Source organism: Phyllostomus hastatus, unplaced genomic scaffold (assembly GCF_019186645.2).
Source record: "Phyllostomus hastatus isolate PE091 unplaced genomic scaffold, TTU_PhHast_1.1 phas_contig_40, whole genome shotgun sequence".
Taxonomy (NCBI): domain Eukaryota; kingdom Metazoa; phylum Chordata; class Mammalia; order Chiroptera; family Phyllostomidae; genus Phyllostomus; species Phyllostomus hastatus.
The window spans coordinates 83,684,079-83,699,761 of NW_025333872.1; the positions used below are offsets into that span (position 1 = coordinate 83,684,079).

The window sequence follows — 15,683 nt, forward strand, 5'->3', positions numbered from 1 at the left end:
ATTCATCTTGTTTTTAAAATAATAAGAACTTTTCAGTAGGAACCAAGTATCTTATACATGTCTAGGGAATGTTGCCCAGTGGTAGTTTATTGGTAGCTTATTGATACATTTCTGTTCATCATTGTCTTCTCCAACTCTATGAATTTCACTGTATTGGATGCTTCCCTCATGTAAGTGGAGTTGTATTGTAGTTGTCCTATTCTGACTGTTTTATTTCTCTTGGCATAATATTCTCAAGGTCCATTCATGTTGCAGCTGGTGGTAGCATTTTCTTTCTTTTTCAGACTGCATAGTGTTCCGTTGTATATTATACAGGTATCCCCCAGTTTTCAAAAATTCGCTTTACATTGCTTCACTTTTGTGAGGCAAAAAGCAAAGACAGCGTTCAGCATTTGTTTTGCAGCAGCAGTTACCGAGGCAGCAGCACCCCCAGCAGTGAGACGGGCCCTCCAGCCTCCTTCCCCAGGACCACACGCAGCAGCATCTGGGCATCACGCCCCAGGGCGCTGACCTGAGTCTGCGCGAGCATCTGGGCTTTATTTTGTGCATTCCCGAGTTACTGTAGGTTCGTGTTATTTTAGGTGTAACTCGGTCATCCTCTCTCTCCTCCAGCACTCTTTGCTTTGTTGGGATATAATTTATACACCACATAGTTCATCCATTGAATGTGTGTGATTCAGTGGTTTTAAGTAGTCATAACTGTGCCACTGTTGTCAGTATCAGCCTTAAACATTTTCATCATCCTGAAAAGAAACTCCATCCCATTAGCCATCACGCCTGAGAAGCCCAGCTCTATTTCCTGTCTCTATAGGAATCTGCCTATTCTCTGTTTCATGTAAATAAAATCATGTAATAAATATGTGGTCTTGCATGACTGACTCCCTTTATTTGGCCTGATATTTCAAGGTTCGCTCATGTAACGTACATCAGAACTGTAGTTCATTTTATTGTTGACTAAGATTGTCTCGTTTGAATACATCGCACTTCGTTTATCTTCACCTCAGGTGACGGGCATTGAGTCGGTTCTATTTTTGGCCGTTATGCATGATGCCCGCTGTGACTATTTGCGTGCAAGTTTTTGTGTGGACACATGTTTTCACTTCTCTGGGTTATCTACCTAGAAATGGAATTGCTGAGTCACATGATAACTCAGTGTTTTTTCACATTTTGGGGAACTGCCAAGACCATTTTCCCGAGCAACTGCACGACCTCACATTCCCACCGACGGTGTGTGAGGGTTCCAGTTTCTCGACACCCTGGGCAGCACTTGTTATTATCTGTCTTTTTTGTTGTTGCCATCCCGGCGGGTGTGAGGTAGGGCCCCCAGCACTCCCGGTTCCTCTTTTTTCTGCCTTACTTTGTAAAATTTCTGTAGTACGTTTTACTTTCTAACAGTTACAGACTATGTCTATTGTTTATTATCGGATTCTCCTTCCTACTAGATTATAAATTCCATGAGAATAAGGGTTTTTGTTTCCTTCTCTGATAAAAATCCCAAAGCAACTAGAATGAATCATGCCTGGCTTGTGTTAAACATTCAGTAAATGTTTCTAGAATGAATGAGTGAATGAGTGAATGAATGAAAGAATGAATGGCTTTTGATGAGCCTTATGCCCTCCCATAGATGGGGTGTTTGCAATTGGGTGTTTCTGACTTGGAAAATGCTGGCATTTGGGGGGAGGTAAGAGAAAGACAATACATATTTTTAATTCTTCCTCTGTGTTTGTATTATTGAGAACTGCTTAAGAGCCTTCAGGAATCTTCAAAAGCCAAAACAGACAAAAGGAATATTACACCAAATTTAATGGACAGGCTGGGGGCCCATTCCCTTATGAATGGATGATGAGCTGAAGTGACTCCTGCTGTCCGCCCTGTATGGCAGTGTGTTAAAGGGCATTGTGGAGGCATCGCTGACCTGAAACAGAGGCGGGTGGGGTTGTGTTTAGTTCAGTCATTTTTGTACCTGTGTATTTTATAACTGAACCTCACCAGACCAAATGAGTGTTAGAAAAGAGATAATATATAATAATTTTATCACACATACTTTCTTAAATTGTTTTATTCTATTTTCCTAAATATACATGATATTGTTAAAACACATTTTTGTCTATATGCATTAAATGAGACTATTCCTCTTCATTTTTTTTCTCCCAAGAGGGTGAATTTTTTTCTTGGTTCAATCTTTCTGCACATGGGTAGATGGAAAGAATCATTATGACCCTACCATCTTATTTATGGAACATTTATTATTCATTATAAGGGTAAAGCCCATTTATGGGGAAGCATAATTTGAGTGTTAACTTTTTATATATTTGTCATAAGTGAAATTAATGGTTTTGTAAATATTGAAACCTTCCACCACTGGGTTAGAATAGCCAGCTGCACAATAAACAGCCAAACCCTCAGGACCCACCTTCTACAGATGAACATAGTCCATAAAACCTGATGTCTACATGGAGACTCTCTTGCTCCCAGGACATTCTAGAAAATACGATATTGTTTGTTTAATCCACGCTGAGCTGTAGGTTTAAATTTGTGGGGCCATACAGATGACTAGAATCTCAGGCCTCCACCCTGCCCCATGGGGAGTCAGGTTCCTCTAGGGCAAGCAAGTGAACTCAGAAAGTCAAGGCATTTGCACTGAGCGTTGTATGGAAACATTCTCAGAGGAACCATGGATGCTCTAGACTGCTGATGTCTTATTATAAATGGCATTTTTAAAAGAATCACACCCACTAGAATGAAATATAGAATTGTTAACTTGAATTTCTTTTTTTGTTTGCCACATACACTTCCTAAGCAGGATATGGAGGAAGGCAGGGATGTTCTCATCAGCTTCTTAACAAAAAAGGCTTCCATTGGGATGAGACAATGTGCATTTGTATTGCTTTAAGAGAGGATCTGATTGTTTATACGCCTTAGTTGGGTGGATAATTTCCGAAATTCATTTGCCTTTGGAGAGGTGCCACTTTTAAACAGCTTCTAAGGGTACTACAGAATTCCTTCTGGCCTGTGTCAGAGAACTCATGTCAGGAAAGTCCATTATTTTATTTCCTTTGCATATTATTTCCCTTGCTGGTTTTGTTTTGTTTTGTTTTGTTTTTTTCATCCTGTGATACGAATCCGGTCTTTATCACCAAGGGCTAAGTCCTGGAAAGTGACCGCTTGGCTTTGACATTTTCCTGATTTGTTTCCCACGTGGAATATAAACTGTAGTTTTAATTTTTATTTCTTGTTAGGTGTCAACATTTTATTTTTGGCCTGGCCTGGGTTTTCTTCAACTGCTTCCCTAAACCCAGGCTCTCTAGGTTTTGAAACGAATACTCTTGAAGTTCTTTATTCGCAAGTGCAAGTGTTTCCTTAGTCCCTTTTATAAGACAGGGCACGCGAGCCCCTGTGGGAAATCTAAGAGCACAGAAAGTGTGGCTGGGGAGAAGACTGGGTACTGGAAAGCTGTGAGCACATTATGTGTCCGTGTGGTTAAAGTGCTGTGAAAATTCCTCATGATCTATTTTTCAGCTTGGATGTATGGCTCTCTCAGCATTAATGTAGTCCAAAACTGTCTTACAATTTAATTTATTTTAAAATTGTGGTAGAAAACACATCACATAAAATGTATCCTCTTAACCGTTTTTAAATGTCTAATACTGAACTGCAAACCATCAGCAGAACTGTTCACTTTGCAAACTTAACAACAGTTCCCCATTTCCTCTCCCCACCACCCCCTGTAGTTTGTTTTTAAAGAAAACCTTGGGTGCATCGGGTGGACACAAACTAAGACTTAACCACCCATTTTCAGTCTGATATTGACGTATTGCTGGCCTTGTGGAGTCCTTTCTGTTTGCTGTGATTCTCAGTTCAGTGCTAAAATGTCCAATGTAGATACCGCCCCATGAAGTTTGAAAATGTTCCTTTTGAATACTCTGTGTAATTTGCTACCTGTGCAACATATGAAGTAAAGTTTTTCTTTAAATAAAAGTTTTTAGAAAACCTTTTCCTTCTCTTACTCATTTGAGGTTTTCTTTGGGATTTAACTTGAAGTGAGAACAGGATATGTGGATATTAGCAGTAATGATAAGTAGCAAGTGTCAAATGCTATTTTAAATGCTTGTAATCTTCCCAATTACTCTTTGAGGCAGGTTGCTATGATAACCCCCATATCAGTAAGGGATAAACACAGGCACAGAGAAGTTAAATGACTTGTCCTAATTCCCAGGGCTTATGAGCAGCGTAGCCCATTTTGAACCTCAGAAGCCTGGTGTGAGCTTTCGTTCTTAATCCCTATACTGTGCTGCCTTCTAGGTCAATAGCACATTTAGATAAAAATATCAATAGAATATTACCAAAGGGGTAGATACATGTATAGACAGGTGACGATGGAAAGTTGGGGAGGAAGAAAAACTCATATGGCCTCTACTTTGTGTTAAACACTTCACAAGATATTTTAACCATCCTGTTGTCCATCCAAGTTAGGTTTTACTACCTCTGTTTTCTTCATATGAGAAAGACAGGGAGGAGGTTAGGAGCTTGCCTACGGGCACCTGCTAATAAGGTGCAAGGTCTGAATTTGAACACAAGCTGTATTCTTAAAAGGACTAGACTGTGTACTTCCTGATCCATTTCCTATTTTCTAACTTTTTCAATCTTCAAGAAAAATTATGAGATTCTGATTGCGCTTTCATAACCAGAAATTTTGAAACAGAGTGGAAAGGGAGACTCCTGAAAAGGGGAAATTCTGTCAAAGCAGAAAGTTAGCATCACCGTCACACTTTACACATAATGTAGTTCAGGCATGATGTAAAGGTACATTCCCCCCAAAGCCCCAGCATTTTTTGTGTGTGTTTTGCCTTGGAAAAATATAAACTCTAGTTGCAGTTACCTCTGGTTCTCTTACCTCTGGTTCTCTTACCTCTGGGTCAAGCAGGAATCAGGTGTCAGGTATTCCCTCCTGGACAAGTTCTACAAAAAAACCCACTGTTTTGGGGTTTTGGTTTTTTTTTTTACAAATATTGTATAGACTCCTGTGTAGGCAAGATGGTAGGTAGAGAAGGGGAATGTTTAAAATACACAAGAAGACAAGCTTTTTAATCATCTTAAGAAAACTGTTGTGTTTAGAAATGTATGTGAAAATAATAAACCTGGACTTGGAAAATGGCTACCCAATTGTCTTACTTAGACTGGGCGCTCACACCTAAACCTATTAATTTGAGTTGGTGATGTTTTCATATGTATCATTCATAGGTTAACTAAATAAAATAGGCTGTTAAAGATGATCAGTTAACCACCTCAAAAAAACTGGCCTAAGATAGGAATAATTTGAGACACCTATAATTATGGACCATAGAATTTGCTGTTTAAATGAATGAGAATGTCGTAATTTAGGAGAGTTTGGTTTCACGGAGGTTTCTTTCACATCCCCTCTCACTTGTCACTGGGCTACTTGATGGGCGGTGAAGTGGGATGCAGTCCCCTGCCGATTCATCAGTGTCGCGTCCTGCAGGGTGTGCGAGTAGATCATGGGGAAGGAAGCGTGTCAGAATGAGGAGTTTCTTCTCTGAAGGTTACTGTTTCTGGTCTTGTACGTTGAAGAGATTCTTCACAACTTAGAGTGGAGATTCATTGTTCTATCAGTTCTCAAGCCTGTTCTTAGTGTGAAGTTAGAATGTAATTACTCTGAGGATGATTATCATTATAATTTTAAACATCCGCCCCTTCTGTGGTCTCATCCTGTCTTGGGTTCACTATTTTTTTTTTTTTAAGCGTCACCTGAGGATATGTCCATTGACTTTAGAGAGAGGAAGGGGAGAGAGAGAAAGAAAGAGAGAAGCATCAGCATGAGAGAGAAATATTGATCGGTTGCTTCTCACACATGCCCCAGCCAGGGATCAAACCTGCAACCTAGCTATGTGCCCTGGCCGGAAATCAGACGTGTGACCCTGTGGCACATGGGATGATGTTCCAACCAACTGCGCCACCCAGCCAGGGGAGGTTTACTGTCTTTTAATGTGAAAAAACAAGAAATGGAAACACACAAGGAAAGGACACCTTTCATACAACTGGATGGATCCGAAAGCACCAGTCTCGTGTCTCTGTGTTTCTCACGGGTTTGTTCGAGTCAGACTAGAAGGAAGGACAAGCAAGCAGTGTTTCACGTAGCTCGCAGATTTTGGCCTCTGATCACTCTCCTGAGATTACTTGTACTTCCAGGCACATCTGGGATCAGGGACTTACCCATTGTTCTAGTTCTGAGCATCCTTTGGGAGTAACAACCACGAGTCCCCGGGGGCTGCTCTGCCAGGGCTGTTCCCAGCTCACTCCGTCTGGAAACACAGTGATTTCAGCTGCTGCTGTTTGCATGGTGCAGAGATCATCGCCTCTTGCCCCCTCCCACTGCCACTTTCGCTGTGACCTGAAATTTTAAAAATATTACATACATTGATGAAAAAGTGTGATGCCGAACAGACTGTAAAAACATCCTACCTTTCATGAAAAAAGGGGGAAATTAAAATGAATTTTTTAATTTGTCTAAGTAACTCTGGAAAGATTAACGAGACACAAATCAAAGTGGTTATGTGCTTGTGGAGTAAGGGAGAGGTTCAGTCTGAATAGGTGGTGGACAGGGTGGGAGCTGGGGGGAGAGGGACAGAGTGAGAGGCCGAATTTTTACTGTATCCTCTTATCATTTGAACTGTGAGAATGTACTACCATCTAAAAATTGGCCATTTAAAATTAAACTTTTAAAAGCTGTCCTTCTGTGTCACATCTTGAAGGGAGGTTGGAAAGCATTATACCTCTCCTAGGAAAGCTGGAGTCTTGGTCATTGTCATCTCACGTTGGAGAACACACATGGTTGGCTTCTGGTTGGACACATCTGGGCTCAACCAGGTTCTAAGTATGTGACTGGAAACCTGTACATCTCAATATTCATCTCTATTCCAAGGAAATAAAAATAATTTCTTAGGCCCTGGCTGAGTAGCTCAGTGGATTGAGCGAGGGCCTGTGAACCAAAGGGTCACTGGTTAGATTCCCAGTCAGGCCAGGCCCCAGTGTGGGAGTGCTGGGAGAGGCAACCATGCATTGCTGTTTCTCTCCCTCTCTTTCTCCCTCCTTTCCCCTCTCTCTAAAAATAAATAAAATCTTTTTTAAAAAACAATTGTTTAGCCTGTCTTTCAGGAACAATGGAAGGACTGATGAGAAAATAAGTATGAAAACGCTTTCTAAGCAGCACGTGAATGACGATTGCTATCAGGTTGCCTGAGGTCGTTGCACCACTGATTTCCCAAGAGGAGGACCCAGATCTTTCTGTCTTCCTCTTGCTTAAGGCCCGGTCAAGTTTCAGACTCTAGAGGGGAAAAAGGAGGGCCTGTGTAACTCTTCTTTCATACTTCTGCCTTGAATACCTAGAGAATCTTTAACTTCTGCTGGAAAAAAATTTCCATTTAAAAGGAGCATCTACCCAACACCTTTTTCTAATTAGTAGAGCTCTTGGCTTCCGATGAAGGATGATGACAGGCTTAGCAAAGAGGAAATTCATTGGTTCATGTAACTGAAAAGCCAGACAACGCCCTCTATGCGTGGCTAGATCCAGGCGCTTAGACGCTATGCCTAAGAATCTGATCTGTCTTTTGAGTGTATGTCCCTCTGTAGTGGCTTTTTGTTTTTAAGTTGGGCTCTCCCTTTGTGCATGCAAAGTGACTACTAGCACCTCTAAGCTTATATTCAGCTAGTTTTAACAGCCCCAGAAGAAAGAAAAAGCCTGCCTTTCCTATTGTTCCAGCAAAATCCTTGGGCCTTGATCTCATTAGTGCAGCTTGGACATGTGCCCTTCTCTGGACCAAGCACCAAGGCCAGGGAAGTAACCGAGCTCTAGCTGGATAAGCCCGGGAGCCCTAGAGCCCAGGCGTAGGGTCAGCCTCACACAATTGACATGGGCCAAGAGAGAGGGAAGGTGGTTCCTCAAAGGCTCAGGAGGGCTGTTGCTAAAAGAAGTAGAAAAGAACACGAGACGTGCCCTCTGTCCCAGTGCCCCCTCCCCAATGCTCTTAAGTGCACAACGTCTCCTCTGCAATACTTCCTTTAGGTATTATGAGGATGGAATAACAGAGATGACATCCCTCAGAGCTCTCAAACTAGAGCCGTGTGACTGCGTACACGTGTAGCAGTGAAAAATGTAGTAAGTGCTGTGACAGAAGTAATAGTAATAACCAACAACATTATAGTAATAACCAACAACATTATAGAATGCTTTCCAGAGTCTGTGTGCCAGTCTAAACACTTCCCTCATTTTAACTCATTTAATATCCAGAAGAACCAGAAAGGGAGCGGCCTTACCATTTTGTAGATGAGGAAGCCAAGGCAGAGAAGTTACTTAAAATGACTTTAGGAGCATAAAGAGTTCTCTCTTTTTAAGATATTTTATTTATTTATTTTTAGAGAAGAGAAGGGAAGGAGAAGGAGAGGGAAAGAAATATCAATGTGTGTTTGCCTCTCATGTGCCCACTACGAGAGACCTGGCCCACAGCCCAGGTATGTGCCCTGATTGGGAATCGAACCAGCGACCCTTTGGTTTGCAGGCCAGCGCTCAGTCCACTGAGCCACACCAGCCAGGGCGAGCCTAAAGAGTTCTTCACTCTTGCCAGTACTAACAGTGAGATCCAACACAGGGAGCTGTTTGAAAAGAACCTAAAATTCAAGGGACAGTTTCACCCAAGGGGGATAGAAATAGTCTAATTCTAGAAAGGAGAAATAATAAGAAGGAATGGAGCCCAGGAGGTACAGGAAATGGCAAGAAGTGAAGTTTGACTTCAGCGCTGGGCTTGTGACAAAAGGAGAGGAAAAGTGCAGCGAGAGGAAGAACGGTGTGCAGGGGAACTGGTGGTGGAGCTCGGCTGCTCTGTGCTGAGGAGTTCGGGGGACGCATCTGTAGCCTGCGGGTCTGGGAGGAGGGGCGTGGTGTGGATAAACACGAAAATGGCCAGACCCCTGAGGGTTTTTAGGTGGGGCCGTAGGCTTTATTTCTCTGCCTTACATTCTTGAGATGTTTGGGAAGGTTTGTAAATGTCCTGTCGGGTGGCATTTTGGTGGTTGTTTCTTTAAACAATTTAGGTACGCCTCCCGTGAAAGGTCTTTGAAAAAGAAGGCCATTTCTTGGCCTTCTGTTTTCTGTCACTGCTGTTGAGGAGAGGTAAAGCAAAGCCTGGCTTATGGAACGCTCTCCACACGGGACAAGCCGTTCTCTGTTCCTGCCGCAGTTGTATAGTGAGGCCATTCAGTGCGTGGACCCGGGAAGATAACATGGCACGCTTATTTAATCGTTTTCTATTTGCTCTCCTATTTTGTTCCGTCATTAAACTGTGTTAGGATTGAGCATTGGGAGACCCTTTTCTGGCCAAAAGAAAACACAAGTGGTTTGTGGACTGTGAGATTTACTCACACAGATACTTCCAGAGGATTGGAACACCCTGGCTGTGCATCTGCAGAAAGGAGCTGGCGGCATGGGCCCTGGCCTCCCCTCCCGAGCGCAGGCTCCGTGCCCAGAGGACATCATAAATCACTTGTAATTTATGATGAGCCCAATCGTGTGTTACACCCTGTGAGTTGGCTGGTGTCCTGTACATACTATGACCTCCCTTCTCTGGAGCATACAGGGACTTTTTCAGATGAGCCATAGGCAGGGAGCCGAGGCTTTTCCCTTTGGCTGGCCCAGCCAAGGGGTAGAGGAAGGAGACGACAGAAGGCTCTTGTTCTTCGAGCTTTGCCACAAGCCTCACTTGCTCTCTCTTCGATCGGAGGTTGGGAAGTGGCAGAAAACAAGAAGACCGTTATCATTATCAGTCTGTTTTCTTTCATCCATTTATTCCACAAATTCCCATTTTTTGAGTGCCAGCAGCCTGCACTGTTGGGGATGCAGCAGTAAACAAAACCGGGTTTTGATTCTCACCAAGACCACGCTGACACACAGAGTACTAGGTTCTGTGTCGGGAGGTGATGACGTATTCTGCAGGTTAAAAAGATGGACAAAGACAAGAAGGGGAGCAAGCTGTTCCACACTGGGTGTGCAGAAAATAAGGTGAGCTTAGAGCAGGGACTTGAAGAAAGTGCTAGAGTGAGCCATGAGGGTTCTGTAGAGGCGGCACTCCAGATAAGGACCAAGGCCACCAGGCAGGGGTGGGTCTCGGGTGAGAAGCAGCCCAGCAGGGGCTGGGGCAGAGAAAGCCAGGAGGGAGGAGTGGTAAGGAGAGAAGACAGTCGTGGAGGGCCAGGCTAGGGGTCACCTGGAGACCATGCCAAGGACGTGAGATATTACTGAAAGTGAGATGGACAGCCATGGGAAGTCTTTGGAAGGCTGATCCTTTTCAGACACTTGAGAAGCCAGAGTACAGGCATGAAGTCAGGAAAACGAGGGCCATGCACCCTCCACGTCTTAGAGAAGAAGAACGTGGGCTGTTGTCATCAGCTTTGGGCTGTTCAGAGCTTCAGTTCACCGGGTGCACGGTGAAACCGAAATCCTGGTTTTGCTTGACCTCGGTATAAAAATCACACATGCTTTTTAAACTGGGTTAAAGTAACCATGAACCATTTACTGAACCGGAGAGAATGCTTCCATGGACAGACCCAGCTACTACATCCAGTGACAAGTGTCCTGCCACAGCTGTGAGGAGGGATCCCCAACGTTATGGCTGTCCTTGCAAAGATTAGTGCGTGCTTCAGCATCAAGGAGCAGCTGGTGGAACGAACACGTGAGATCAGATTCTAGGGGCTTCAGTAACCCGCTTTGCTCTCAGTGAGCACAGCGCCAACCCAAGCTGCTTTCCCCTCAGAGAGGATTTCGTCTGGTCTAGAGCTATGGGGAGCGTGGGCTTGGTTAGGGTGCTTTCGACTCCTTTTGAGGCGTACCTTCCTAAAAGTGAGGGTGATGGGCAACTAGAGCAGGCTGTGCCAGAGCGCCCGTCCTGCCTCCCAATGTTTGCAGGCAGGTGAGCACATCTCAGGAATGTTCCCGAAATGGCTTTGGCTTTGTGTGGCCTGTTGGACTAGAATGAACTCTCAGATTCATTCCAATGCAAAACCCTTCTGAGCCTATGAAAAGCGTCCAGTGAATGTGCTCTGCAAACATACAGGCACTGTATAAACAGGAGGCAAATATTTTAAAAGATGAAGAGTGAAATACTTGTTCTTCTGGGAGAGCGGTGGTTGGAACTTACTGCCCGAACAGCATACCTTCCACGCTCGGTCGCCTGCAGTTGGTCCTCATTGGCCCCGCACACAGTTGTCTGCTTTATGTGTTAGAAATGTGCTCAGCCGAAGACCAAACAAATAGCCAAAGGCATTTTCCTATCAAGGCCCCTTGGTAGGAGGTAGAGCCGAAGAACAAAGCTGTGGGATTTGAGTCTTGGCGGGAAGCCAAGCTAGCTGCTTCAAAGCTCTAGGATTTACAAGGAAGAAAGAGGAGGGATTTTTAGCCGAGATTACGTTAGAATGAAAGCAACGGAACACTTAAAAGTAAAATTAAAGCATGCTCTGGAATCCTTGACAGAAAGGCAGAAGCATTCTGGGCTCTCCGATGACTTTGGAGAGCGAGAATGACAGCTTTTCAAGGTGCTCCAAGCAGAGATTACAGAGCAGCCGTGATTAGTGACACAAGATCACGCGGCGTTTGAGCTGGCTAAGTCGCCCTCTAGGGATTGTTCCGTCCCTCAGTTTACCGATAGCGGATCAGAAGCCCCGGAATCTGAGGAGCCTGCCCGATGCCACGCAACCAGTTGTGCAAGTTCTGGTCCTAGAATCCAGGACTTCTGACGGCCATGTTGTGTTTCCAGCCACTTTGCAGAAGAAGCACACAATTGAAAGTTGTTTCCTAAGAGCAAGGGGTTAGCCAGCCACAATGACTGTATTCTAAATCGGCTGTGCCTTTGGTTTCCCAGGATGGGGCGTGACCCTCCTCCTGGCCCAGGTTGCCACCTATATCCTCCCTCTTAGCAACACAGCCTGCGGTCTCTGTCCCCGGCCCCAGGAGTAGGGGGGCTGAGACCGGGCTGTAAGAGGCCTCCGGGGCCTGCCTCCCAGTCAAGCATGAATGGCTTTGTACGGTCCTGGGGAGACTGCGTGGTCGGGTCCTGCCAACCCCCTGCACAGCCCCAGCAGCGCCCCACAGTGTCGTGGTGGGTGTTGTTGTTTATCTTCCCGTGGACAGGCCTTCCCTCCTCTTTGACGAAGGCCCTGCAGGAATTGAAGCTGTGTTGAAAGAACAGCACTTTTTACGGGAAAGAACTCCCATGAAGGAACAGCTCCTGCGGGCCCCCTCCCACCCCCACACCAGATAACTTTGTCCTTTGAAATCTCCAGCATCTAAGTGAACTCTTGTTTGTCCCTTCTGTAAGGGAGGGGGAGGGTTGTGTAAAGGAGGAGGGGATGGTTCTGCATGTGTTCCCATTTGGACTCATAAGATGTTCGTTACCATTTTTCCCCTGTCCCTGCATTCACTTGGTCATTCGTTTCCTTCGTGGTTTACATTCCGATTCTGTCAAAAAATGTGTTTGACAAAACCTAGAACAAAGAGCACACGTGCAGTCCGTAGAGTATACAGGGAGTCAGGTCTCTGAGGAGGGGAAACAGATTTCACCCACAAATTGTCATATGGAATTTGTTCTGAATATGAAACTTTACTCTGGCCTTTCTGGCAACCAGGATAAAAAAGAAATCCACAAATCCTAGCTATCAGAAAGTGAAACAAATTCCAGTCTCTTCAAGAGAGACTAAGTGTTGCCATTCTTGGGCTCATGGCCTTACTAAACACTTACTGAGGACTTTCCGGTGCTTTAATGCAGAACTCCCAACCCAAGAACACCCCTCCATCCCCCCTCTCTCTTCAAAGTGCCCTTGCTTTAGGCTACCTGGAGCACCACTACCCCGTCACCCCCCGCAAAAAAACAAACTGTATTCTGAATGTTATCGTAGGCCCTATTTGTATGTGTCAGGGTATGGCTTGGAGTAATGGCGTCTAGTTTGGGTCACGAAATTATGTTGTTCAGGACATCTCTAGGGTTTTATAAGGACAAGAGACAGAATTGTAGAGGGGGCCAGCATCTGGTCCTGTTGTGTCTACCCAGACTCCACTGAGGTGCCTCTGCTTCTCCCAAGGAGCCCTGTGCCTCTTCTCTGTCCCTTTCGTACTGTGTCAAGGTGCTGTTTTGATCAGGGCATCCAGAGGGAAGAGAGTTCTGTGGGACGCACTTTGGGGAGTGTTGGCTCAGAGGGTTAGGAGATGACATGACCAGGTGTTAATTTGCACACCTTTCTGGGCCCTGAAACTGGGCAGTGGAGCTTGCAGTTACACAGACACGTGGGGTTCAGGAACCAACGTTCCAGCGTTGCACACATACAAGGTGAGTACTGCAGTGGAACTGTGAGCTCCTCCGCTCCACTCTGAAGCGGTGACTGGAATTTCGATTCTTGCCGAAGAAGGAAGAAGCAGTGTTGCGATTCCCGTCCCTTGCATGCCTTTTGTGAAAGCACGAATCGACTCCATCCTCCTGAGTCTTGACAATATTTAAGGATGGCAAGGAACAGAGTCCCAGAAATCTGATGTGTGTCGGTCTTTCATACTAGATCGTGTCAGAGAGGAAACACTGAAAAAGTAGTCTATTCTCTTTGGTTTACTTGAGTATTTACTGAAAGTGTACTTGTTTTTTGGGTTTTTTTCTTACTATACCCATACATGTTTTCTACATGCGTTGCATATTCATAGAAACATATGTTTTAGAATGCATCATTACCAAAGACAGGAATATTTCCAAGTGAGATATAGTTGCTGTGAAATAACTTGTCTGGATTATTGGCCAAACACCATCATTTGAAAGACCAGGCACAGTGGCGGGGTTTTGGGTCGAGGGCTGAAGTTGTTGCCGGTGTCCTGATTATGTTGACTCCAGTCACAGGTGTTGCTGGACAACTAGGAAAACTGGGGTTTGGGCCCCCAACTGAACAATGTGAATGTGCTCGATTCTACTTGGAATGTTTTTCATAATTATTTTAAGCAATGACTTGATTCTTACTTGTGCTTATTCTTTTTAAAAGTATTAGAAAGGAAGATATCCACAAGACAAAGTAGAGAGGAGCTGATAAGAAGGGGAGTTCTTAAGGAATTGCCTGATCAAGGTGAGGAAATTAATCATACATTTAAAATAATTTGATCCTTCATTCTCTGGTCTTTCTTTCATTTTCTTTTGAAATTTAAGATGATCATGGTCTTGGGGAGATAAAGCACTGAGAGTACCACACTCCAAGAATCTTGCTTTAATTCAGCATGCCTTTGTGGCCTGCAAAGAGTCTAAGTTCTTCCAGAAAAGAAATTCAGTGACCTTTTTGGTGAGTCCACCATACTGTCACTCTCAGCCGGAAGCTCTACGGAGCCACATTGTAGCTGGAGACAGAGATAAGATACACATTCTTCTGTGACTCCTTCTCACCTCTCTTCTTGAGCTTCAGTCTTTCCATACAAGTTAACTCGATTGTTAACCTAATTGCGGAGTTTTAACTTGGCTCATGCATTTGGTTTCTTAAGTCTACCAGTAAAAGAAAGGAGAGAGAAAGAGATGGTAAACATATCTCTCTTGTCCCTTATGATGTGCTCAAATGTACAATCAATAAATAAGGCATGAATGGGCAGATTAGTTAATTTGCTTTATCATCCTCTCAAGTAATTTTCCTAGTATTCTCTTTTCATTTCTTTGGATCTGTGTTTTTCACCTTTTCACTAACAGTTATTTCCAAGTATTTTTTCCCTACCTCTAATCTGCCTCTCCTTTTTTCTCTGTCCTCCCAAGGGGAACTCTTACTAAAAAAGTCAAGGATTAGATGGAAGCTGAGATAAACCCTCAAAAGAACACACCAAGATTGTTTACTTCTCCAAATAAGTAATACTGACTAATTTTCATTGCTCTGACTACTACTGAAACTAAAGAAAATATTTGAAGCAACATTGTTCATTTACCTCCTGCTTTCCTCCAAACATTTACTGAGATATATTATTATTATTATTGTACTTTTATGGGAGCAAATAAAAAGTGATAAATTCACAACTGTGCTTGAACAACAATAAAAAAAGAAAAAAAGTGAAAAGTTCAAATTGAAATAATAGTACTTCTCTTTTCCTGGTATGTGTTCCTTGCAAAGAACTTAATATCTTCTGGTATTCATTATTCATAAATCCAAGTGACACACTCTTTCCAACATCTGAATAACCTCAGTGGAGCTGGGAAACACTTCACTATTTTACTCCTGCTTCAAAGAGAATGAGGCAATCTGGAGTGAATACTACCAATTTTTTTTTGAATCCTCACAATTTTAAGTATTTTACTTTGATTTTTGGCCTGTTGTACATTTCTCACTCCATTTTATGAATGAATTTGGTCCCTAACTCTCTATTACCTTCAAGCTATTTATTTCCTGCCTGGTACTTTTAAAAATAAAAAATGCACATCCCTGACCTTTCTTCTTCTTTGAAGGTCAGTTTACAATGTCAAAATTTGTATCCTCTCTAATCTCCCTGGAGGCCATAGAGGAGTTACAAATCCACTGAAAGCCGAACGGGGCATAGTCACCTCTATTTAGATATTTTAAAGAGGGGGGAAGGAAAATTTATAACTGAAATTGTTACTGAGTATTTTTTTGTGTTTGTATAA

The 15,683-nt window shown here is 43.6% G+C and overlaps 1 protein-coding gene across 6 annotated transcripts in view; it reads left to right on the forward strand.

Annotated features, from left to right (window-relative positions):
- PHACTR2 (phosphatase and actin regulator 2) overlaps positions 1–15,683 on the forward strand; it is a 225,049-nt gene that overhangs the window by 156,824 nt on the left and 52,542 nt on the right. For all 6 annotated transcript variants that reach the window (XM_045842641.1, XM_045842642.1, XM_045842645.1 and 3 more), the window contains exon 3: positions 14,077–14,157. In XM_045842641.1, the coding sequence (XP_045698597.1) occupies positions 14,077–14,157 (81 nt within the window). The remainder of the gene's footprint in view (positions 1–14,076; positions 14,158–15,683) is intronic.